The 24,274-nt window shown below is 37.5% G+C and overlaps 1 protein-coding gene across 3 annotated transcripts in view; it reads right to left on the bottom strand.

The window, feature by feature from the left end:
• Nucleotides 1-24,274, bottom strand: part of MARK1 (MAP/microtubule affinity-regulating kinase 1) — a 182,486-nt gene that overhangs the window by 24,083 nt on the left and 134,129 nt on the right. For all 3 annotated transcript variants that reach the window (XM_006869704.1, XM_006869702.1, XM_006869703.1), the window contains 4 exons: nucleotides 14,075-14,174; nucleotides 12,929-13,041; nucleotides 8,142-8,295; nucleotides 7,626-7,819 (listed from right to left, as the gene is read on the bottom strand). In XM_006869704.1, coding sequence (XP_006869766.1) covers nucleotides 7,626-7,819; nucleotides 8,142-8,295; nucleotides 12,929-13,041; nucleotides 14,075-14,174 — 561 coding nt within the window. The remainder of the gene's footprint in view (nucleotides 1-7,625; nucleotides 7,820-8,141; nucleotides 8,296-12,928; nucleotides 13,042-14,074; nucleotides 14,175-24,274) is intronic.

The following is a 24,274-nucleotide window of genomic DNA, read 5'->3' as shown; positions in this document are numbered from 1 at the left end:
GTTTTTGTGCATCTCTCCTCACTTCTTATCAGCTGTATACCTCACTCTCAGCTCTAGCCCTCTGTGGCTATGTCGTTGTCCATGGGCTCACGTGTCCCCAGGTCTCACCACGCTTTAGACCAACCAGCCCTTCCTCTTCTCTCTCATCTCCAGGTCAGCAGGAGTCAATGAACAATGATTAAACTCAGCCCATTTCTTCATTGTTGCCTTTTCCCCTCTTCCACTCACCAGTAGAGCAATGGAGTCCCCAGCAAGGTTACATGCTTGTTCGTGTGTTTCCTTTGAGTTTCAGTCTAGGGGGCAGTTTGTCCTGAAGGAACTTGATTGCTTGTCTTGATGGCTTCCTGGCGAACAGCTTGCTTTTTCTTATAGTAGCCAGTCATGCTGACTTTTTTGTTTTGTTTTTTTCCTGATGATCTTTCTTTGAAGCTACATCCTCTGTTGTTCTAGGTGTTGATCTGCTTGTCCTTTCTAGTGGAAATTTCCCACCTCATAAGGTTCTGGATGGGACTCAGGATTCCACCTAAGGTCCTATACTTTGCAAAGGCTTTGCAAGAGGCTTATTTCACTGGCAAGTTGTAGAACCCCTTTTAGGCATTCCAATTAGTTATAGGCTGAAGACAGGCTTACAAGTTTTCTGTAATCATGTTTCCCAACATTCCTTTCTATCCCACTTAAGTATCTACTTTACAATAGTAGGCAAGGGAATATTCATAAGACAGTGAAGCATTTTAGTATTATTTCCCCTCTTCAAACTATGCCTAGATCCCTGTATCACAGAGCCCTGTTGTTCCAAGGTTGAGCATGCATCACTATTTACCTTTGTCCCACAAGGCCATGCAAACCTGTCTCAGTGCTCCCCTATCTATCTTGTTGTTCTGCCTCCTCTCTCTTCTTATATTGCCTTCCCCAACACCTGAACTAAACACCTCAACCCAACCCCACTGCTGTGGTTACCTTATATTCCATTAACTCTTCCCTCCATTTAAGACAGTCTATTTTATCCTGTAATCTACCTGACCTCACCATCTGGATCTCTGTTCCTCTGTGTTTACCTTCTTTAACATTGTAATTGTTTTGATCATAGACTGTACTCCCAGATCCTCTGTTCTTATCATCTTATTCAGTTCTTGACTCTTCTATTTGTCGAATGAGTTCAGGGTGATGCTGTCATGTATGTCATTCTTTGGTTGCTGTCTGTTCTTGTTGGTTCTCAGACCTCAGAACTTCCTTTAAGATATTTTTTCATAGCACAGTTGGCTTTGGCAAAATCCCTTAGCTTCTGTTTATACTAGAACGCTTTGATTACACCATTGTATTTGATTGACAGCTTTGCTGGGCAGAGGATTCTTGGTTGGCAGTTTGTTTCTTTCAGGGTTTCCTACACTTATACTTCATACAGTCCATGTTCCTATTATTAATGGATGTTTTACAGCCGTTTCTCTTCATTTTGAGTTGTGCCTCCTCAGCAAATGAAGATCCCAAAAGCTTTACTCTATATGTGTCATCATGGTCATCTCTACTTTGAGGAGGCAGCCTTTCCCCAGTAGTATTATGAGTTTCTTTCACCCTGAGGGGCTCATCTTCCAATACTGTATCTGACAGTATTCAGTGCTCTTAATTATGTTTCAATATTCAATATTCTGTTGTTATCTGACAGTATTCCACTGCTATTCATACAGTTTTCAGTGACCAAATATTCAGAAGTACTCCATCTCTCCTTCTTCCTAGTCTGTCTTCATCTGGAAGCTCATCTGAAAACTGGTCCACTATGGGTGACCCTGCTGGTGTTTAAAATATTGGTGGTACAGCTTCTATGCACAGCAACGTGCAAGTTACCACAGTAGGACAAAGTGACAGATGAGTGGTTGAACTGCCATGTGGTAGGGTATAAATCAAAGAATGAAGAAATCTCAGGGAAGGGTTAGAGAGATGACAACACTGTTCAGAAGTGTGTAACCCTAGATGGAGGATATGTCAAGAAAATAGCTTTACAGGTTTTTTTTCAAACAAACAAACAAACAAACAAACAAACAAACAAATAAATAAATAAATAAAGGCTTCTATTATTTTATAGCAATACTTTTTGATTTGCCCTTGTATTGCCCTGGTAAACTTAGGATATAATTATGCAAAAGTTAAGTTATAAAAATATAGCTTCAATTTATTCCATTAGGCATAGGTTCATCCATGAAACTATCACTTAGTTGACATTTCCAGTTCAAATTAGCCCCTCTGGAATTACTAAACAACTAAGATTCTTCAGTTTAACAGAATCTAGAGACCAGACAGAAACCAGTGTTGGAGATCTTTGAACTCTAGGTTGGCTTCTCTGTAAATATTGAAAAAATTCAGCATTTTCCAAACAACCAAACCTGTAGGACAACTACTCTAAGACTTGTTTTATAGTAAAATGATTGTAATTTACATACTTATACTAATAACAAATATTTTATATTATAATCTTTATAGCCACGGCACACCACCACCACCAATTTTTATAGCATCTTTCACCTTTCTGAGTCCCCCAAAAGTAACTTCTTTTCATTTTGCAAATAAGATGATTAAAACTTTACTTATACAGGAGCTCTGGTAGCATAGTGGATATGATAAATCCGAAAAACACACTTACACATTTTATTGTAAAAAATAGGCTAACATATTTCTATTTTCAAAACTCAGTAACACTTTGGCTTCAAGATTTCCAGGCTAATCAAAAGTTTATCATTTACCACCACATGCAATTATTGGATGGAAGTTTCTATAAGGAAATGATTAGATTTCTTCCTCTTACACCTTATCCCATAGAAAGTTTTACTATAAAAATAAACAAAATGGATGGTTCAGATATTAAGCTGACAGATTTCACCAATCATTAATCTATTTAATGACTTAATTCACTATACTTCCTACTGTTATCTACCAATTGGCGAATTTTTAATCATTTAAATTTAGATATCATTAGCCAATACAAACCTTAAGATAATGTATTAGACGAATTAATATGAAAGAATGCAGTTAATTCTCCATGTCATGTGTTGCTGTGATACTGCATAGCTATGCACTGGTGTTTCAAATACCAGCAGGGTCAGCAATGTCTCATTGGAGGTTCACTTCTAATGGATTAGTCCCTGAACACCGTACCTATAGAAATGAAACACTGACTGATACAGTGCCGGAGATGAGCCCCTCAGGCACTCAAATACAACTGAGGAAAAGCTTCTTCCTCAAAGAAGAGCTGACTTTAATGACATGAATATAGCAAAGCTTTCAGGACTTTCATTTGTCGATGGGGCACAACTCAAAATGAAATGAAATATCTATAAACATCCACTGATAATTTGAACGTGGAATGTTTTGGTAAGTGACTTTGAGTCAGTTTGGACTCATAGAAACCCTATGCACGAAACACTGCCCAGTTCTGCATCATTGTCACAATTATTACATTTAAGCCCATTGTTGCAGCCACTGTGTCAATCCAGCTCTGTGGGGGTCTTCCTCTTTTTCACTGACCCTCCACTTTATCAAGCATGATGTCCTACTCCAGGGAATGGTCCCTCCTAACAACGTAAGTCCAAAGTACCAGAAAGGAAGTCTCGACATCTTCTCTACTTTGGAAGAAGATTCCAACTGTACTTCTTCTATACAGATTTCTTTGTGCTTCTAGCAGGCCATGGTACTTCCAAGATTCTTGGACAACAGCATCATTCAAAGGCATCAATTCTTCTACAGTCTTCCTAATTCATTTATTGTCCAACTTTCACATGCATATGAAGCAAATGAAAACACCATGGTATGGGTCAGGTGCACCTTCATCCTCAAACTGACATTTTTGTTCTTGAACACTTTAGAGAGGTCTTTTGCAGAAGATTTTCCTATTGCAGTAAGTCATTTGATTTCTCAGATGCTGTTTCCATGAGCACTGATTGTGTAGCCAAGCAAAATGAAGTCTTTAACAACTTCAATTTTTTCTCCCCTTATCATGATGTTCTCTATTGGTCCAGTTACATGGATTTTTGTTTCCTTTACATTAAGCTGAAATCCACGTTGAAGGCTGTAGTCTTTGATTTTCAGCATTAAGTACCTCATGTCCTTTTCACTTAGAACAAACAAGATTGTGCTAGCTGCACATCTATCACAGGTTGTTGATAACTCTTTCTTAAACCCTGATGCCATGCTCTTCTTCACCCAACCCAGTTTCTCAGATTATTCACTCAGTACAAAACTGAATAAGCATGGTGAAAGGATACAACTCTGGTGCACACCTTTCACGAATTGAAACCATTCAGTATCCCCTAGTTCTGTTCACATGACTGCCTCTTCATCTATGTACAGGCTCCTCATGAGTACAATTGTTTGGGAATTCCCATTCTTCTCAACATTATCCATAGTTTGTTATGAGCCACACAGTTCAATGCCTTTGCACAGTCAATAAAGTAGAAATGAACAAGGTCACAGGTAAATGATGGAACAGACCATCAATTGCTCACATACAAATTCAGGCTGGAGGCTAAGAAAATTAAAACAAATCCACGCGAGCCAAAATATGACTTTGAATATATCCCACCTGAATTTAGAGACATTCTCAAGAACAGATTTGATGCATTGAACACTAATGACTTAAGACCAGAGGGGTTGTGGGATGACATTAAGAACATCATATATGAAGAAAGCAAAAGGTCATTAAAAAGACAGGAAAGAAAGAAAAGGCCAAAGTGAATGTTAGAAGAGACTCTGAAATTTGCTCTAGAACGCAGAGTAACTAAAGTTCAGTGGAATAAATGATGAAGAAAAGAAACATAAAATCTCAAATGACAGTTTGAGAAAACCAATTAAAGTATTATGATGGAATGTGCTAAGACCTGGAGCTAGAAAGCCAAAAGGAAAAAACATGCTTAGCATTTTTCAAGCTGAAAGAACAAATTCAAACTTCGGCTTGCAATACTGAAGTATTCAACAGGTAAAATATTGAATGACACAGGAAACACCAAAACAAGATGGAAGGACTATACAGAGTCACTGTACCAAAAAGAACTGTCAGTGTCCAAGCATTTCAGGAGGTAGTATATAGCCAAGAGCCAATGGAAGAAGTCCAAGCTGCACTGAAGAGTGAAAACAAGGCTCCAAGAATTAAAGGAGTACACACTCAAACATTTCAACAAACTGATGCAGAACTGGCAGCACTCAGTAGTCGATGTCAAAAATTTGGAAGTCAGCTACCTGGCCAACTAACTAAAAGTTATTCATATTTGTGCCCATTTCAAAGAAAGGTGACCTAACAAAAACTAGAAGTTATCAAACAATATCATTAATAGCATATGTAAGTAAAATTTTGCTGAAGATAATTCAGAAATGGTTGCAGTAGTATACTGAGAGGGAGCTGTCAGAAATTCAAGCTAGATTCACAAAAGGCTATGGAACTAAGGATGTCACTGCTGATTTCATATGGATCTTCACTGAAAGCAGAGAATACCAGAAAGATGTTTACTTGTGCTTTACTGGCTATGCAAAGGTTTTTAACTGCATGGATTACAAAAAGCTATGGACAACACTATGAAGAATGGGTATTCCAGAAAACTTAATTGCGCTCATGAGGAATCTGAACAGAGACCGAAAGGCAGTCAGTACAAAGGGATACTACATAGTTTAAATCAGGTAAAGTGTGCACTAGGGTTGTATCTTTCACCATACTTATTAGATCTATATGCTGAGCAAATAATCCAAGAAGCTGGATATGATGAAGAATGCTACATCAAAATTGGAGGAAGACTCAATAACAACCTGCACAGAGGGCACAACCTTTTTTGCTGAAAGTGAAGGGGACTTGAAGCACTTGCTCATGAAAATTAAAAGCCACAGTGTTCAGTACGGATTGCAATTCAATGTAAAGAAAAGAAAAAGCCTCACAACTGGACCAATAGAGAACATCATGATAAGTGGAGAAAAGATTTAATTTGTCAAGGATTTAACTTTACTTGGATTGACAATCAACACTCATAGAAGCAGTAGTCAAAAGATCACAGGACCTAAATCCACTGGGCAAATCTGCTGCAAAGGATTTATTTTGAAGTGTTAAAAAGCAAATATACCACTGTGAGGACTAAGGTGTTCTTTACCCAAGCCGTGGTGTTTTCAATCCCCTTATAGTCACGTGACAGCTGGACAATGGATAAGGAAGTCCAAAGAATTGATGCATTTGAACTGTGGTCTTGGTAAAGAATACTGAGTGACAGAAGAACAAACAAATCTGTCGTGGAAGAAGTACAATCAGAATGCTTCTTAGAAGGGAGGATGGTAAGACTTCATCTCATTTACGTCCCCTGAAAAGGACATCATGTTTGACAGAGTGGAAGGCCATCAAAAAAGAAGACGACCCTCAGTAGGACAGACTGACACAGTGGCTACAACAATGGGCTCAAAAGCTACAATTACAGGGATGGCACAGGACCAGGCAGTGTTTTGCTCTGTTGTGCCTAAGGTCACTATGAGTCAGAATCAACTCAGTGGCACCTAACAATAATACAACAATGCTGCTAATAGGTTTACAAGTAAAAGTTTATACTCTTGGTTAAAAAAAGGTGGCTTCTTTATTTAACCAACAGGAATAATGAAAATAATGTAAACTGTCACTTACTAAACAGCTATGCATGTTATATTGTTGTTATTTTTAAAGTGTTGTCAGGTTGGTTCTGACTCTTAGTGACCTGGTATAGGGTTCCGAAGCTGTAAAACTTTATGGAACTAAACATCTCATCTTCCTCCCATGGGGACTAGTGGGTTTGAATTGCCAACCATTTGGTTATCCTACAGCGTCACACCAGCTTATCCTACAGTTACTATTTATTTTATCAGAAAGTAAGGAGCCACGTGATGATGATAAGGTTGCCAACCCTGTTCCATTTTAATGGATTAGATCTTTTCTAATATACTCTATTTCACTGACAATACTGAAATCACTTGAAAAATGTGTATTTGTACAGTCAGTACTTTATAATTATTGTAGAGTTTGGATTGCAAATGTTTAAGTTCCTCCTACCTGAGAAATAACCTCAAAGAAATGTATTAATGCTATATACATTTTTGGCTTTAACATGTGGGTCCACAAACTCTCTGTAAAGAGTAAACATTTTAGGTTTTGTGGGCCACATATTTATGTCAACAATAGTCAGAGAAATGCAAATTAAAAACAAAAGATACATTTGTTTGTTTTTAATGCCCTCAGCTTGGCAAAATTTTTACAGATTGCTAACATCCAGTTGTTGATAGGCTTCTGGAGAAATAGTAACTCTCTGAATTACTCCAACCATTTGGAAAATTACCTTAGTAGTTTTAATTAAAAATGTCAACATGCAAATTCCAGGACACACATACAGCCAAGAGCATAATTAAAACACATCAGAATTGGTGCTTTAAGTGAGAGAAATCTCTATGTGTATGAAATTCAATTTGGATGCTCTGATCTACAAGGATGATACAGTATTTTCTTTTTAAATAAAAATAACTTGATTATTATTTATTTAGGGATGTATATAAGTGACATCAAACACAGTGAAATATTTCCATATTCTGGAGATTTTACCACAAATTCTAACAGCAATCTGGAATACAGCGGAATATTTACTCACACTTGGAATAGTTGAAGATTTTTTTCTTTCTGGCCCTACAAGAGGGCTTGTAGTCATCTCACTTTTTGAGCCAACTGTTGTGCTGCCAAGTTTCCGAGCCACATCTTTGTCCCATTCCTCTTTCTGTTCACTTTCCACACTGTTGGCCTGCGGCCTTTTGGTATATGATACGGCAGGAGGAATTGAGGGGCCCGCTAGCATTAAAAAAAAAAATACAACACTGCACAATTAGCTGAAAAAACAACAGACGTCCTTTCTTTTCATCAACAAAAATGCTCTTAAAAAGATCAATGTTTGCATTATTTTACACTTTGCCCTAAGAGGAAACTGTTTGATTACTAAAATTAAGTCAGTTCCTGTAAAGAGCAATTACTTTTCTCGTTTCACAGTATAAATCTAGGAGAGCTGGGACAAGGCACAATACACAAGCACATAGAGATGAGAATCTATACTGCTTAAAAAACTCCAGTTTGGGTGAACCCGTGTGGTATACATGTATTTTAATTTTCTCCCCACCGTGATCACTGAAACGCCGCTGTTTCTGATTTGCTGAGATACTGCGCTGGACCTTCAGGTGAGCAGGAGACTGCAGACTACTGTTGTTTAAGTCACTGCTGGGACGTGACCTCTGACACAGGTTTCCACTGGATAAGGATTCACCTCCTTCGAACTATAAGAAGACGACAGACCACCCGGATTTTAAAACTCATAAAGAGTATGTTTATATATACAACATGTACTCTTCATTTCCTGATCTATTGAAAATTATAAAACAATAAAAAAAATTAAACATTTAAAAATGTACAGTTTTGGATATAAACGTCATATTGGTAAGCGGGAAGGGAGGGATCTGGATGCAACATGCTTCCGTGTTATCATGTCCAGATGGCAATAATACTTAGTCAAACACCACATAACTGCTACTCAGTATTGAAAGACTATTATAGTAGGCACTGGGCTAATTTCTTTCAATCATCATAACAAACTTCTACTTTGCTAAATCATCATAACAAACTTCTAGTGTGCTAATCTGTACTTTGGAGATGGAAAACTGAGGCTAAATGAGTCATTAACATTGTTGAGTTTCACACTCGGGCATAGTCAGGATGCAAACTTGAAAATGTTTCACTTTTAATGATCTATATGTGCTTTCTCCTACATTTACCAAAAAAATCAGTTAATTGCTTTTATTTAGAATTAAGTGTAATCGAATGGGAGCCGACTCAACACCCCTCTCTTTCTATAATCCAAAAGGAGTTTGTTACCAATCAACTTTTGACTGAATCATTAGCATCCCGATGGAAATTTTCAATTCATACATAAACCTGTTGCCATTGAGTTAATTCAGACTCAGAGCAATCCTGTTAGACAAACTAGCACTGCCCCATAGGTTTTCCAAGGTTATAAATCTTTATGAAAGCAGACAATTAAATTTTTCTCTTGTGAAATGTCTGGTGGGCTCGAACTGCTGAATTTTTGGTTAGTAGCCACATGCTTAACCACTGCACCACCAAGTCTCCTTAGAAATTCATATGTAAGTAACACTAAAAACACATGGCAGAGTAATGTTGAAAATGATAGTTATTGTTGTTTAGTGCCGTCGAGTCAGTTCCTGTATAGCGTTTTCTAGGAGCAGCTGGTGAATTTGAACTGCCAACCATGCGGTTCAAACTGACTTTGCAGTTCAGCACATTAACCCACAGTGCCACACCAAGACTCTGAGAACGACAGTAGATAATTGCAAACACAGAGCATGCAGGAATGGGCCAGGCAGTGTTCTTAGGACTTTACAGGGTGTCAATTCATTTAATCCTCTCAAAACCACTTCTGTCAGGTAGGTATTACTATCATCCTCATTTATTGTATAAGGAGCTGAAAAACACAGAAGTTACATAAGTGCCAAATAGCATCATTAGTGACTGCACTGGGGGCTGGGGGAGAGATTAAAATCAAGTGAACCTGCTCCATAGAGTTCAGGATTTTACTAGACTAACACTGAAAGGCCTCACTGGGTTCTTATTCAATACAATCCAAATTTCATGTATAGATTGAGGTGTAAACTTGTAAAATTAATGCTCCCTTTGTAGTTATTAGGTGCAGTCCAAACAGTTCTAACTCAACGATCCTGTGCACAACAGAATTAAACACTTATGGTCCTACACCATCCCCACAATTCTTATGTTTGAGCCCACTGTTGCTGCCACTGTGTCAATCTATCTTGCTGGGGGTCTTCTTCTTTTTCATTAACCCTCCACTTTACCAAGTATTATGTGCTTCTCCAAGGATGGATTCTTCCTTTAGACTTTCAAACTAATCATTTGTACTTTTTCCCACTTAACATTTGACTTGGCTTTTTTTTTTTTTTTTTTAACTTGGCTTCTTTTGACATCATTTCTCTGGCTATTAGTGTCTCCAGCGAAGACTCTTGTGCCACACTATCATACTATTAACTATGCATAAAGGGATTACTGAGAAGGTTAAATGTATCAATATAAATTCCTGGTCTGTTCATTACAATGGATTACTCTGTGTATTCCTCTGATGGCGACTCCCAAATCTTAATTCTATTCAAATCTCTCCCTTCAAGTCTGTATCTTTATATCCAAAGGCCTACTAGACAGCTCCATCTAACAGGAACCTCACATTCAACCATCCAAAATTAGCCTTGCCATCTTCCTCTGGAAACCCACTCCTTTTTTTATCTTGGCAAATGTAAATTATACAAACTCTTCTACAGCACTAAAAAGCTGAAGGTCTCTTATCCCTCATTTCTAACAGGCCAACAAGTACTGTTCTACCTATCACTCTGTCCCACCCTTACCCTGGTTTGTTGTAGACACCACCTCCTAAGTGCTCTCATAGCACCCTGTGCAACACCTAGACAGAGCATGCATCAAACTGTACCACACAGCTGGTATCTCTCTTCTAGACTAAGTGCTCCTTGAAGGCAGATGTCTTTTCTTTCTTACCACAATAGTTAGCATAGTTTCGAGTACACCATAAAACCAGGCCAGTTGTTGGATAGACTGAGACTCATGGTTACCCCACTTGTATCAGAGTTAAATGTGCTCCATACGGTTTTCAATGGCTCAATGTACTATGCCTTTTACCCAAGGTACCTCTGGGTGGACTCAAACCTCCATCCTTTCAGTTAGTAGCCAAGCATATAACCGTATATACAACCCAGAGACTCAAATGTCACCTCAGTGTATCTTGCTTCACTAACGTTTGTGTGGTTAAATGCCACGGAGTTCATGTTCACTCATAGCGACCCTGCATAGGGTTCCCGAGGTTTTAAATTGTTACTGGAGCAGAAAGCCTCATACTATTTAATTATAAATAATCTTAGCCTAGTCTATAAAATATTTCCCACAGAATTCAACTTGTCAACAAATCGTCAAAGGCTCTGGGCTCTGTTCTTGAATCCAAATTTAAACCCATTATATTTTCTTTCCAAAAAAGTCATCTGCTTTTATGGCTTAATCTCTGTATGTACACAGCTATTTCCCAGATTTTTATAAGAGAGTCTAACTATAGAACTGTGGAGTCCTAGAGTGATGCAGTTAATGCTCAACTTCTAACTGAAAGGTTGGCTGTTTGGAGTCTACTCGGAGGCTCCTCGGAAGAAAGGACTGTAGATCTGCTTCTGAAAGATCATCCAGAGTAAACCGCATAAAGCACAACTGTAGTCTAGCACACATGGGGTTGCCATAAGTCAGAGTTAACTTGCTGACAACTGGATTACTACAGATCTTTATTACATACAGTTCTCTCCTACCCTCAAGAATTATAAATCAGCTAAAATGTCACAAACCTTGTCCTGTATTTCTATCTTTATAAATCATTTTAGATGCATATTTATAGTAAATGCGGTCATCCAAATTTTACTTTAATCACTGTCTTTTCTGCACACACAGAGTAGCAATATTATCTTTGGCAGGGCTGCTGCACTGTACAACTCCAGGGAATGCATTCTTCCAGATCAGAATGTGAAGGTCACTTCTTGGAGCTAACCAAGGTAATAAGTCTTTCATAAGAAATTTAATGTGATTCTAACAAATTTAATCATCTGATGTTCTAATTTCTAATTTCTATTTGTACCAAGAAATAAAATCAATTCATACTTTTAACATCTTGCCTTTTCAATTCCAATAAAAAAGAATGTTAGGTCTTGATGTTATTATTTTGTTTTCTTCTTTTTTTACATACATCATTTACCTTTGTCCCACTTAGTCCATGCAAACCTGCCTAACTGTTCTCCCCTCCTACTTCTTGTGTTTTTGCCCCCCAATCCTCCACCCAGCACCCAAGCTATCCTGTGTCTATTCCCTACCGTGTGATCCATCTTCCCCTCCTCCTCCCCTCAACCCACCCCATATATCCCGGTAACCAACAAAGAATTTTCCCTCCACTTTTACTGTGGGTTCTTTTTCTTAATCTCTTACAATAATGGTCTTATGCAGTAGTTCTCCTTTTGTGACTGACTAACTTCACTCAGCATAATGTGCTCAAAAGGAGCTCTGGTAGCATAGTGGTTATGAACGGGCTGCTAATCTAACAGTGAGCAGTTTGAAACTACTAGCTGTTCCACGGGAGAAAGATGAGGCTTTCAGCTTCCATAAAGACTTACAACCTTGGAAACCATGTTGTAACAGGGTCACTATGAGTTGGAACCAACTCAATGGCACATAACAACAATAACAACGTCCTCAAGGTTCATCCATGTTATGTGGTGGCTTGCAGCTTCCTTGTTATTCTTCAAGGTAGCATAATATTTCATTGTGTGTATGTACCACAGTTTGTTTATCCATTCTTCAGTTGATGGACACTTAGGCTGTCTCCATCTTTTTGCTATTGTAAATAGTGCTGCTATGAACATTGGTGTGCATATATCTACTTGTGTTATGGCTCGTATTTCTTGTGGGTAAATACCAAGCAGAGGAATTGCTGGATCAAAAGGTATTTCTAATTCAAACCTTCTGAGGAAACGTCATACTGCTTTTGAATTGCTGGATCAAAAGGTATTTCTAATTCAAACCTTCTGAGGAAACGCCATACTGCATAACATTATGCAATCCCACCAACAATGCAGGAGCATCCCAGTCTCTCCACATCCTAGCCAGCATTCATTGTCCTCTATTTTTTTGATCTCTAGTGTTATTGCTGGCATGAGATGGTATTATTTTTTATGTTATTTTTGATACAACAAAGACAGAAAATATCTGCTAACATTATATATTATAGTTAGCTGTCACTCAGCACAGTATGACATTTACATTAGTTTACAAAGAAGATAAACTTACTTCAGGTGGTTTTCTGCCTAGCAGAATATAGGTAGCCATAACTTCATCATATTTTTGATTTATTAAGGCATCATTTATCTCATCTCGTGCAAAACCCATGGTCACCATGATGTCTAGAAATAAAAAATATATATACAAATTTTGTCTGAAAATGAATTTTATTTTAGTAAGCACGTCAACAAAAAATGGTCATGTCTCCCAACATTACCTATGAAAACTAAGTCCTGAAAATATCATTCTACTTATAAAAACCTCTGGATCATTAAAATAGTTATAGACAATGGATGTTCGCTATTTCTCATGTAGAGATTATCTGCATTGGGTGTTCTGTACACATGGGCCCATTCCATTTCTTATTGGCTGGCACGTTCTTGAGCCGACTTCCTTGGTCCTACCAGCACCACAGTACACGGTTATCTGTGATACACACAGAGTCGCTCTCTCTCTCTCTCAACATGGTCTCGGTCACTCATGGAGCTGCTTCTCTCCCTTCTTAGTTTCTGCCTTTAATCTTCAAGCAGCTTGATTTTCTTTGGTAGGCTTAAATTCCAGTTGTTCATCTAATCAGGCTTACAATACCCTAAAATGCTCCTCTCTCTTCCATTCTGCCCTTAAGCCAGACAGGAGCATAGCTGAGATATCAGTTTCTGACGGCTTTGGACAAGGCTAAACAGATGAAGGGATGGGGTTAGAAGCACAGGGCTGGATGGGGCTAGGAGCAGAGGGGCAGTAGCAGAACTAGCTGGGCAGGGCAGGTGGACTCTGTTAATACAGTGGAAATACAAAGGAAGGCCATAATATTCCCCACTTTTAACTCAGTTCTTCTGAACTTTTGATTAAAATACGTGTTCCCTTGCTGCGCATCGGCCACATCTTTCTGTGCAGGATCACTGAACAGAAAGCATGTGGTCTAGCCACACGACTCTACTCTTTATAGCATTGTTGTCAATAGCTGAATTAGACAGCTACATATATGAAAACAAACAAGGAACATGAAATTTATATTCTTTAATACATATTTGGAAAAAGATGACAATGCAAATAAAAACTGTGTCCTATTTCTATTTTTAAATATTACTGTTAGAAACTAAAGAGCTCTTACTTGTAGCCTAGAGACAGCACCACTCACAACATTAAAATACTTACCTATTCTTTTTGTGTCATTGAAATCTGGTTCCGGCTCTGTATATGGCTTTAGTTCTTCTTCTTCATGACCCACATTCATCCAACGATCTCTCATTATTTGCTAGGAAAATAAACTCTATATTATGTTTGGTCAATCAGAACATTCAACCACTTTATTTAGTTCTAGTTTGGAAAATGTGAAACTTAGAGTTCACTCAACAAGAAATCATGTGACATTTCCAAACTGAAGTTAACTGTGTTCAGTTTGATCAGATCAATAAGAGATGCTGTATACTCTAAAAATATTTAATGATAACTCCTATTATTAGTCCACACACACACTCAACAAATCAAAACAGTCTATCTCTCATATTCCTTTAAAAGAAGTATCTTCTAATTTGAACCTACTGACTTTAACTTCTGCTTCCTTCATATCTTTACATTTAAAATTAACAATGGGATTATCCTTTTTCCTGGACTATTTTAAAAATTCCTTACTAAAATATTCGGAAAGCAGAACATGGGGAATGGAAATCAGGATTAGGCTGTCAGTAAAGTGGCTCATAGAATATTGGGGCGGTGTCAAAATTTAAATTAGGGTTAGCATAGGTAAGATTCAGGATGAAAATAGGGTGATAAGACTTTACCAAAGTTAGATTCAAACTGAGGCTGCAGAACAGTCAATTCTGGAATATTAAAAGGGAACCCAGGGTAACTTAGCTACACTCATGGCCAAAGTATAAGAGAATTAGATGCCAGTAACCTTAGGTCTGGTAGCATAGTGGCTATGAGTCGGGCTGCCAACCTCAAGGTTAGCAGTTCGAAACTAATAGCTGTTTTGCAGGAGAAAGATAAGGTGTTCTGCTCCCGTAAAGATTTACAGCCTCAGAAACCCTGTGCAGGGTCACTATGAGTTGGAACCGACTCCACAGTACTTAACAACAACAACAACCTTAGGTCTAAGGATACAAATATGCATATGTTAGTGAACCTGAGCCTATATTAATATTTAAATATGTTTAGTATTTAAAGAGAAACATATTTGAATAACTGTTGATTTAGAAAGAATACTAACTCTCCTTGAACTGTAGAATCCCAGGTTTTCACGTACAGTGCACTTCAGATGCCGACACGGAGTCCTGTGTGGTGCTGTAGGATAAGCACTGGCATGCTAACTGCAAGGTCAGCAGTTCAAACTCCTTGGAAACCCTATACAGTGCTGCTATGAGTTGGAATCGACTTGATGCCACTTAACAACAACAGCAGATCTTCACAAAGATTACTGTTAGCTTTTTTCCTTCTAACTCCTTTGAGCAATGGTAATTTTAAGTCCATTATCCAAATATTTTAAATAAAAGTAGACCCAGTAAGAAGAAAACAATTATGTTACTACTGAATTCTCAGTGATCATTCATTAATACAGGAAGTGTTACAGAGGGTGCAAACCATGGAAAAAAAGGAAAAGGACAAAACAGAGCTGCTGTTTTGTTTTTCCTAAGATACCAAGGTTCCTCCTATTCCTCACTCTTGTCCCATCAAAGAGTATGTCTGACAGAAGCATAGGCAAGGATCAGGCACCAGTACTTGCAGCAGTAAAATCTTATTGGCTAGCAAAATTTCCTAGGCTACAAGATGAACATATACTCAGAGACTATAAAAAATCTTAGAGGCAATTAAGCAGTTCAGACAGTCCCTCCCTTACCTGGCACACTCAAATCTGGTCCACCTATACTCCTTGACACCTTTCTTTACAAACTTCTACAGTTACACGCACAAGCAGACTGATGCTAATATGGAGGAAGTAGCTCAGTTAAAGCTTAGCAAAAAATGGAACCCTTTAGATATATATAAAATAATACCATAGCAACACCCCCACATACACAGCATGCACATACCATTATGAACAAAAGAATCCAATTACCCTTTAATCATCACCTATAAACATTACTTTCAAAGGAGATTTCTTTGGTTTGTTGCTATTATTTTGATGAACAAGATTGAGCAACGAGGAAATATAATACACATAAGATTGACACAAATTCAAAACCATTTAGATTCTGCTTCTTCAAATTAACCAGAATGCAGTCCTTGGTAATGCTTTCAAATTTAAGATTATAATTTATGAGTTTGAAAGCAAGAAGTCATAGAATGAGATTTCTGTGTAGTGGACACCTAAGTAATGAAGGATTAGATTCAGGAAGAACAACTAAGGATTGACGAAGCAAAGAGGAACTGGAAAGGAGGCAAGCGACCTGAGCTACGCAGAGGGATCAGCAGGTGTACAAAGGCCCAAGAGTAGCAACAACAAGGCAAGTTCAGTCTGAATGAAGAACAAGGTGTAAGAAAGCAAGTAGAGCAAGTGGAGACTGGAAACTAACCAAGGAACCAAATCATGGCTTTTTTTTTTTTTTTTGCATCAGGCTAAGGGGTATGTTTGAAGGCTGTGATTCTGAAAAAGACCTTTGGCTAGCATGTGAAGAGTAGATTAGAGGAACTCACGATTGGGGGCAGAGGAATCACTTCAGAGGTTTTAGCTGGAATCTGAGAGATGATGACTGAATTAAAACAGTGACAGTGACAATGGAAATAAAGATGATTCTTCAATGTGTGCTAGTAGAAACTCAGTAAGACTTAGTGACTAGATATGGGTTGGTTGGTTGGTTATGTGTTGTGGAGTCAGTTCCAACTCATAGTGACCCTGTACAGGGTTTCCGAGGATATAAATCTTTACAGGAGCAGAAAGTCTCATCTTTCTCCCGCGGAACAGCTGGTAGTTTCAAACTGCTGACCTTGAGGTTCACAGCCCTATTCGTAAGAGGGTGAAATCGAAGAGGATGCTTAGGCTTCTAGTTTAGCCATCTGAATAGAAATTATTACTTCACCAAGCCACCAAACTCAAGAAGAGAGGTAAGATTGGGTGGAGAAAGATAGAGCTCAGTTTTTGACAAGCTAAATCTAAATAGGCTTGTTCAGTACACCCTGTGACACCTTATTCTAAAATCCAAGGGAAATCTCTATTCTAAGGAGCAAGATTTGGGAACTATCAGTCTACAGATGAAGGTAGAAGATATGAGAGTGGGTAGGGTTCTCCAGGAAGAATGAAGAGAGTGAGAATAGAAGGCTTCAAGGAAGAGTTAGAAAGAAATGCAACCCAAAAAGGAAGTGAAGGAGAAAATTTTAAATTGTGTGACATGGAAGACAAGAAATTTTCAAAGCAGAGGAAGTGATCTCCTGTCCAATACTGCCAAACAGTTAAGTAAATGACAATTAAAAATTAACCTGTTGGGTTTAGCAATAATGATGAGGTGACTTCACTGAGGAACTGAGGATAGCTGTAGTTCAGTGGTAGGGTGAGAGGTCAAAACACAGAGGTCATGAAATCAGAAGGTTAAGAACTAGTGACTCAAAGTGTAATTGATTGTTAAGGTGTTTGGCTAGAAAGGAAGGAGAGAGAAGGCAGTATTAGAAGGGAATTGTGGGGTTGAAGGGCGTTTTGTTATTTTTTTTTTTTTTTGATGGAAGATATGTACGGTTGTATGTACAAAGCTGAGGGAAAGGATCTACTGGTGATTTTACGAGTGTAATAGTGAGAAGTGAAGGGAGCTCTTGACTGTGGTGCCTATTTGCTCCGGGGAGTAATAGGCAAGGATCTGCCTGGCATGTTTCCCCTCATTTTATCAACGTTCCTTTTTCTCTTGTAAAGACCACAGAAAGTCTGGTCTCCTAGTGCTATTCCCTTTCATGGCACCCTGATATTTCCTTGCAGTGCAACTTGTTATTATGTAATTACTTTGTATTTACTTGCTAATTATGTCTATTACTAGATCACAAATGTCAATAAAGAAAAATGCATGTCTGATTTGTTTGATATTATATATCCAGTACCTACGAGTACCCCAAACACAGATGTGCAATACGTACTTGTAAATGGAATAAATAAAAGCTCTAGTATGAATCATGCATCTGTGCTTCCTCAGTTCCCATTGTAACTGTTATGCTGCTTTTTATAATCACTAGCTGTGTCTAGGTTTATCTCCTTCCCTATAGTTAAGGTCCTTGAGAACAAGGACTATGCCTTGCATTATCTCTCAGCACAAAGGCTTATCAGCATTAGCAGAACACTGTTTTAAAGGAAGCTGCTATAGGAGGCCTGAGTAAGATAGGGTGCAGGGAAGAGATTAGCAGCAAGAAGATACCTTAGGAAGCTGTTAAAGTAGCCAGGATCCAGACAACAGAGAAATGAAGTAACCAAAAATGGAGGAAAGAAAGCCTACTGAGGCATAATCTATAGTACCTGGTGTTAATATTCATTTTGACAGTGAGGGAAAGAATGGACCTCAGGAGAGTTCTGAGTATTTTAGCTCATGTACATGGCAGAATAGAGCTTTTAAGAGTTAAGTAAGAAATAGAGAATAACAGATTTGATAGTTTAAAGATGAGTAAAAGTAAAATAACCCAAAATTTCTCATGTTCCTCAATTAAACTGTTTATTTCTGGTCATTGTGACCTATCCTGTATCTATCCATATCAAGATAAAATATATGTGTGTGTGTGTAGCAAATCCTTAAGAGGTCAATTATTTGGGGAAATAAGATATACTCATATAATCTAAAATTATGTCACTGACAGTGAGTATCACCAAAGACCAAAAAGAGTCATTTGTAGTGTTAGCTGGAAATTTTGGGGAATAAAACCGTAAGGAAGTAGGATTTAAATTGACCCTTGAAATGTAAGAACTCTTTGCATTGGTGGAAAAACCAAGGTAGATAGTTGTAAAGAAGGAATTAGTGAAGAGCTCTCTTCTTTGATTAGGACCAAAGAGAAACGTTATTGTGAAGTGCCTTCAAGTCAATTCCGATTCATAGCAACCCAGTATAGGGTTTCCCCGGAGTGACTGTTGGGTTTTGATAACTATATGATAAGCACAGGACAAACCAACCTTTCGGTCCTGTGCTTACCTTACAGCGCCACACCAGAAGTCCAGAGATAATATGCAATTAAAAAATGGAAGATCTGATGAATATGAACTTTATCTGAAATACCACGGAGAAGAGCTACATTTTATAAAACAAGGAAGATAAGCAATATTTCAGAAATTGTACTAGGACAGAAACAATCTGAGGGTGCATAAAATGACACTCACACTTTGCTAATCCTTGCACAGAATTCAATTTGAGGCAAGGCTAAGCCAGGGAAAGGAGAGAAACTAAGGAAGTAAAAAAGGTAACTGGGCACACTCTAAAGAATAGACACTGTTTTGCTTTCCCTTCTATTAACCTCAACATTACAAATCAGAGCTTATAGAATTTACTTCTGCAAACTACCAAGAAGCATCCACTTAACAAAGTTCGTTCAAAACAGTTGAATTTCAAAGATGACTAAAAATAATGAAGAACATGTTCCTTCTTAGATTTGAAAGTAAAGATGAAAAGGAGGATGATCTGCTTTTAACTGGAAAATACTACACTTTATACCTGTTGTTGTCAATTACCGTGGAGTCGGTTCCGACTCATAGTGACCCTGCACAGGGTGGTTTCCGAGGCTGCAAATCTTTACGGGAGCAGAAAACCTCATCTTTCTCCCACGGGACAGCTGGTAGTTTCGAACTGCTGACCTTGAGAGTAGCTGCCCAATTCGTAACCACCACACTACTAGAGCTCCTTATACTTTACACTTTAAGGACTGTAGGATCGCCAGGCACAAAGAATTTTTCTTAAATGGTTTCAACCTTTATAAAGTATATTATATGCCAGTGAGTCTACGTCTAGAAATTTTTTGTTTAAAATACTTGTTATTATTATTTGCTTCACTGTCTCTTGTACCAGAGATAACAAAAACAAAATATTAAAGATTATCTTAGCAGTGGCTGAAAGAGAGGATGTTAAAAGTCAAAAACTTTTAGGGGGAACAAATATGAAAGAAAGCAGGCATTAAGTAAAAAAGCTTTACCTTAGGTGCAAATTTTATATTATTCAGAAAGGTATTATATTCCATTCCAGTCAATGGATGGAAAAATGAAAGTGAAAATATACACAGAGGACAGAAAAGCTTCCCAGTTTATTTCAAAGAAATAAATAAAAGCCAAACGTAACAATATTCCAATAAATAATAAGAAAAAACAGTATAAATATAAAACAATTTTAAAGGTATATGTGAGACTGTCCTATCCCATTCTTAGTGCTGACAGCATTCATATATACAATCTAGAAAAATATATAATTGCTTGTTTAAGTCTAAAAACAATTATATGACAAGCAAGTAAATGGTGAAACTAATTTAAGTAATTTTATTTTCATGAGGAAGGACAAATAAGGTTACTTAACTTACAAGGTTCCAAGAAATGCATATGAACATAAAAATCATAGTCATGCCTGAGAAGTACCAGGAAGGTATGTAAGTTCAACAAAAAGTTTACTATGACAATAAGCTGACACATAAGATTCTCTACACAAATTTTCAATATTAGCAAATGTATAGAAAAGAAAGACTAGTGATTATTATAATGAAATTTTGATTCTCAACACTAAAAACAGTTACATTTAATAAATATGGAAAATACAGAGGAAATATTTCATATTAAAATCTATAAAGTTGATACAAATGTGTAAGTTTCATTAACCAGACTCATTTAGAGAAATAGTAAAGACGCAAAGAAAATTTACGTGTAGTTCATCTATAAAAAACTGCTAATAAAATCAATAAAAATTAAAACAATTATGATAAGAAACGTTATAACCATAAAGGTTGTTGATATAATTAATAAGTGTTGTCAAGACAGTCCTAAGTCATAACGACCCTGTATAGGGTTTCTGAGGCTATATATCTTTATTGGAGCAAAAAGCCTCATCTTTCTCCCACAGAGCGGATGGTGGGTTCAAACTGGTGACCTTTTGGTACATAGTCCAGTACTTATCCTACAGAGCTATTATGCTCCACAAAGTTACCAACGCTAAAAATTATCAGAGTCAATACTGAATTAATCTGTGGAGAGCAGGTACATTAAAAAACCTTGGGCCACACAAAATCTTTTGGCAATAATTAGTAACAATTTTAAGATGGCTTATACCCTTTGACCTAGCAACTCCACTCAAGAAAATTTATCCAATCATACTCATATATATCCCAAAGGAAAAAAAAAAAGTATGTTTTTAGCAAAAAGAATGGAAACAACTAAAATGTGTAACAAATGTTGTTGTTGTTGTTGTTAAGTGCCATCGAATTGGTTCCAACCCATAGCGACCCTGTATATGGTTTCCAAGGAACATCTGGTAGGCTTGAACTGCTGACCTTGCAGTTCAAACAACTTTGCAGTCCGGCGCATTAACCCACAAAGCCACATTGTTAAATAACTTATGATACGTAACTTAAAGAAACCAGTGAATGGACTCACTGTGATGATAAAGCAAGAATAAACAACACTCGTCTGTCAATTTTTCATACTGTGGTGGCTTGCATGCTTCTGTGATGCTGAAAGCTATGCCACTGGTATTTCATATACCAGTAAGGCCACCCATGGTGGACAGGTTTCAGTGACACTTCCAGACATGGACAGACTAGGAAAATGGTCCTGGCAATCTACTGAAAAAAGTGGCCAGTGAAAATTTTATGACTATAAGCAGAATGTATGAGTCAAATAAAATGACGAAAGATGAGCCTCTCAGGTTGGAAGGCACTCAACATTTGACTGGGGAAGAACTGCCGCCTCAAATTATAGCTGAAGTAAAAGCCTTCTGGACCTTTATTTACTAATGTGGCATGATTCAAAATGAGAAGATATAGCTGCAAATAATCAAGACATGTAAAGTATAAAGTATGAGTCTAGTAAAATTGAAAGTTGTCAAACATGAAATGGAACACTTGAAGATTGGTATCTTAAGCATTTGTGAGTTGAATTCCACTTGTAATGGCCACAGTGAACTGACAATCATGGTCTACTATGCTGGTAATGACAAATTGAAAAGGAATGGCATCAGGTTCATTGTCAAAAGAACATTTCAATATATATCCTAAAGTGCAACACTGGAGTGATAATATTTATAAGCCTACAAGGAAGACCAATTAATATGACAATTATTTGTATTTAAACAGTGAAACTAGTATCAAACATGCAGAAATTGAATTTTTATTAACTTCTGAAGTCTGAAATTGAACAACTATGCAATTAAGGTACATTGACAATTACTGGTGATTATAATGTGAAAGTCTGAAAATATGGAAAAATTAGTATTTGGAAAATATGACCTTGATGATAAAAATTACACTAGCGATAGCATGATTGAATTTTGCAAGACCAATGAACTATTCATCGGAAAATATTTTTTCAATAACATAAATGAAGACTGTATATGTGGCCCTCACTGAATAGAATATACAAGAATCAAATCAAGTACTTCTGTGGAAATAAGACTATCATCCGTCAGAACAAAGACAGGGCCAACTGTGGAGCAGATAGATCATCAATAGCTCACATGCCAATTCAAGCTGAAGGTGAAGAAAAAACGAGTCTATAAGAGCCAAGAGTCCTAGTGTGGTGCTGTAGGATAAGCACTGGACTTCTAACTACAAGATCAGCAGTTCAAACCCACCAGTCCTTCCTCAGAAACCCTATACAGGGTTGCTAGGAGTTGGAACTGACTTGATGGCACTTAATGGCAGCAGCAACAATGTAAGAATCAAAGTATAACCTTGGGCATAGCTCACCTGAATTTAGCGAACCCCTCAAGAACACTAATGTTCTTGAGATGAAGACTAATGACCCAACAGACGAGTTGTGGGATGACATCAAGATTATCATACATGAAGAAAGCAAAAAGTCATTAAAAAGACAATGGGGGGGGGGGTAGACCAAAATGGATGTCAGAAGAGATTCTGAAAATTTCACTTGAATACAGAATAGCCCAAGCAAATGGAAAAAAAAAACAAACTGATGACAAAGAAAAGTAGAATAGAGATCTAAAAGAACGGCTTGGAAGATAAAAGTATTATAATGAAATGTGTAAAGTCTTAGAGTAAGACAATCAAAAGGGAAGAACATTTTTCAAACTGAAAGAACTGAAGAAAAAAATTCAAGCCTTGAGTTGCATACTGAAGAATTCTATGGGCAAAATACTAAATGAAACAGGAAGCATTAAAAGAAGTTGAAAGGAAGACACAGATACAGTCATTGTACCAAAAATAACTAGAAAATAACTGCCGTTCAACCATTTCAAGAGGTAAGCATATGACCAAGAACCGATGGTATTGAAGGAAGAAGTCCATGCTGCTATGAAGGCATTTACAAATATCAATGCTCCAGGAACTGATGGAATACCAACTAAGATAGTTCAAAAATAGATGCAATACTGAAAGAACTCACTTGTCTATGCCAAGAAATTTGGAAAATGACTACCTGGCTAACTGACTTGAAGACAGCCATATTAGTGCCCATTTCAAAGCAAAGTGATCCAACAGAATAAGGAAATTATCAAACAACCACTGTTGTTGTTAATTTCTATCAAGTCGGTTCTGATTCATAGTGACCCTGTATAGGGTTCCCAATGCTTTAAATGTTTGTGGGAGCAGAAAGGCTCCTGAAGAGTGGCTGGTGAACTCGAACCACTGACCTTATGGTCTGCAGTCCAGAACTTATCATATGGTGCCAACGCACTTCATAATATCCATTAATATCATATACAAGTAAAATTTTGTGGAAGATAATGTAAAACCAGTTTTAGCAGTATATAGACAGGAAACTGCCAGAAATTCAAGCTGGATTCAGAAGTGGATATGGATGGAGAAATACCATTGCTTATGTCAGATGGATCTGGCAGATAGAAGAGAACACCCAGAAACATGTTTATTGGTATTATATTGACTATGCAAAGACATCCAAATGTGTAGATCATAGCAAATTCTGGATAATTTTGTGAAAAATAGGAATTCTGGAACACTTAACTGTGCTAAGGCGGAACTTCGACATAAACCAAGAGAGAGTCACTATGACAGAACAATGGGATACTGCTTGAGGATATACTGCTTGGTTTAAAAGCAGGAAAGGTGGGAATCAGGGTTACCATCCTTTCACCACATTTATTCAAGAAGCTGGACTATGTGGCATCAGAATTAGAGGAAGGCACATTAACAACCTGCAATATGCAGATAACACAACCTTGCTTGCTGAAAGTGAATAGAACATGAAACACTGGTGAAAATCAGAGACTATAGCCTTTAGTGTGGATTACA

Source organism: Chrysochloris asiatica, unplaced genomic scaffold (genome assembly GCF_000296735.1).
Source record: "Chrysochloris asiatica unplaced genomic scaffold, ChrAsi1.0 scaffold00133, whole genome shotgun sequence".
Classification (NCBI taxonomy): domain Eukaryota; kingdom Metazoa; phylum Chordata; class Mammalia; order Afrosoricida; family Chrysochloridae; genus Chrysochloris; species Chrysochloris asiatica.
Note: the sequence above shows the minus strand (reverse complement) of the source record. Positions and strands in the feature narration are given on the sequence as shown.